The 2,646-nt window shown below is 35.1% G+C and overlaps 1 protein-coding gene across 2 annotated transcripts in view; it reads right to left on the bottom strand.

The window, feature by feature from the left end:
- Window positions 1-334: 334 nt before the first annotated feature.
- rexo1.S (REX1, RNA exonuclease 1 homolog S homeolog) overlaps window positions 335-2,646 on the bottom strand; it is a 39,658-nt gene continuing 37,346 nt past the window's right edge. The window contains exon 13 of one of the 2 annotated variants that reach the window (XM_041579879.1): window positions 335-348. Coding sequence is in view for 1 of the 2 variants with exons in the window: in XM_018243581.2 (XP_018099070.1) it covers window positions 1,641-1,729 (89 nt within the window). In the remaining variant the exon portion in view is untranslated. Of the gene's footprint in view, window positions 349-753; window positions 1,730-2,646 lie in introns of those variants that run through there. The other variant, XM_018243581.2, reaches the window with a different exon arrangement.

Raw genomic sequence — 2,646 nt, 5'->3', positions numbered from 1 at the left:
CTGTGTGACCTGCCCCTGCCCAGATATAACCATCTGATAAACCAAGAGCCAAACCTGGTCATGTTTGGACTCTTTTGGAAGCTAATGTGGCATTTAATCTATAAGCAGTTTCTTTTAGCATTGGTACAACAGGTATGGATTCTGGGATGATAAATATGTTTGAGTATAGATCATAATGTAACCTCCACTTCATCTGTGAGGGGCCTTGCTGTGATTTAGTTCTCCCTCTGTGGGTTTTCACCCCTCCACATGGAATGGTTCTTATCAGCCAGGACTTGGAGCATGGCATCACAGGCTGTGACCTTTACACATGGCTGATTCCAGACCTTAGTGCAGAGAGGCCTTTTACTTATCTGATTTTGGTGCAGAATTGTGCATCATTAAGGCTTTGATGACTTTTTATCAATTAAAAATATATACATACTGATGGTACAACTGTCAAAAATACGTCTGATCCTTTGGAATCAGAGTACTGACCTTAAATTAACTCAATACTTTTAAAAATAAGTATTACTAAGTGATCATAATATCATATATTCAATCCAAAATGTCATTGGAATTTATTATATGGCCACAAGACATCACGTAAACATGTTTAAGAGGGGCATGGTAAAAGGAAAAAAAAAAGAAAAACTAAAAGTACAGTTTGCATAAAAAGAAGTATTTAACTTTGGACTATAGAGACCGAAATGATGCTGTAATGAAGGGGAAATGTTAAGCTAGATCTACAGAACAAAGACTAGGGAAACAAAATGAATAATTATGTAAAGTTTAATTACAACTGATCTTAACAGCAACGCATTAGATATGGTATAAATGCGCTGACCTTACAGTACAAAAACAGTGTTTATAAATTAAATACAACTTAAAATAAAGAGATATAGGTGGTTTAGCTCTACCTGGTATGTTCTCATCTCTTTCAAAAGCTTCCTATATTTTGCATACTTAAAAATGATTTTCCAGGTTTCATAGCCTGCTTAATACCTTAGGTATTTTTTTTTATACATATTGCTTTGAAAACACTGAACATAAAAAATGCTTTTAACAAAAGAAAAAAAAAGGAAAAGGGGGAAGTGGCTTACTTCCCCACTTTTAATCTATATGGTAATAAATAAGCAAACAATTACTGATTTGTTTGAAAATTTTAGGGTTATGGCAACCAAAATGTCCACTACCTGAATATCAATTTTTTTAAAAAAATTTGAATGGAAAATGTTAGGGATCATTCGTTCCTGGGCAGCACACTAAAACATCCCATTTGCATCAATGCAATGTATTCCACACTGGGTAGCAGAAATTAAAATGCCCTGAAGCTATAAGCCTTAAGGAAATAGACTATTTTTTCAGTACTTTTTTCAACTGCTTTAATAAGTCATTCAGCACCAGCTGAATGTCAGTTTCCTAACAAAAATATGATTTTGCCGGAAATGGGGTTGCCGAGAGATCCAGGTCCAGCATTTTGAGTTTACCATTTGAACAATAACGTTTTTATTACTAGGTTAACAAGTAGCCTCCACAATAAAACGTCTCCAACAAATTTAAAGGCCACTCCATTTTCTGAATTTGGTCCTTGCTGCAGGGGTTTAGTTCTTCCATCTGAGGACTCAGTCTGTCATGAAATAATGGTTGTTGTGCAAGAATCATCGTTTCACTTTAGCATCTTCCTTTATCTTCCAGATCATGAGCTCCATGCAGGAACAAGCATCTTCACTGGAGTCATGACCCTCCACTGGGATAAGACAGAAAGAGAGTGTCATAACTTATTTTGCCCCATAAAACCAGGAGGATCACCTGTTTTCCCCCTACAATGAAACTCCAATCCCCAACAAACCCTTTTGCCATTAAACAGAACTTAATAGTGAAGCAACCAACATTCATCTAGCAGTGGAGCATTTGAAGTGCATTATTATATCTATATATCATAAATGTGTGTGTGTTATATATAGTATATTTGCATATAGTATATTATAGTATTTTTGGCTAACATTTTTTATCTTGCACAGCCTATTTACTCAGTTTTTATTTTTACACTGAACAATTCCTTTAAAGAAGATGGGGAGCTACTGGGGGCATAGATGACAAAGGCACAGATTTTCGCTGCTAAATGGTCTTTGTGCAAATTCCTCTCAAGGATTTTTATAAAGCAGGGCTTTTTTAGCCTTGTTCTCAGGGGGCCTTCACTGTCTGGGAATCATCTATCGAACGTCGGATTTTGGTTTAACTGTGCATTATGTTTAATTATTTGAATGTAGCAAACTATTTCCCTTTATTAAAAGCATTAAAGAGACCCATGCTACACAGAATTAGTACCAAATTTTAAACCTTAAAGTGGCAGTACACCACAATATTAGTTCAATGACTAGTGCTCACACTGAACAGATTTCATATTGAAAACAGTAGGCAAAAAGTATGTTTAGCACAAGTCCTATTCATAAAGTGTTGAAAAAGTGAGTACACTGCCAACTTATCCCAACAATGGAAATCGATTGTTGGAGAATAATTATTTCTGCTAGATATACAAGAACAAAGGTGGCTTAACTAAGACAAATTGCTTTACTTTACTTAAAGGAAAACTATACCCCTCAAACAATGTAGGTCTCTTTAAAAATATATTGCATAAAAGCTCATATATAAAACCCTGCTTCA

This window comes from Xenopus laevis, chromosome 1S (assembly GCF_017654675.1).
Source record: "Xenopus laevis strain J_2021 chromosome 1S, Xenopus_laevis_v10.1, whole genome shotgun sequence".
Lineage (NCBI taxonomy): Eukaryota > Metazoa > Chordata > Amphibia > Anura > Pipidae > Xenopus > Xenopus laevis.
Note: the sequence above shows the minus strand (reverse complement) of the source record. Positions and strands in the feature narration are given on the sequence as shown.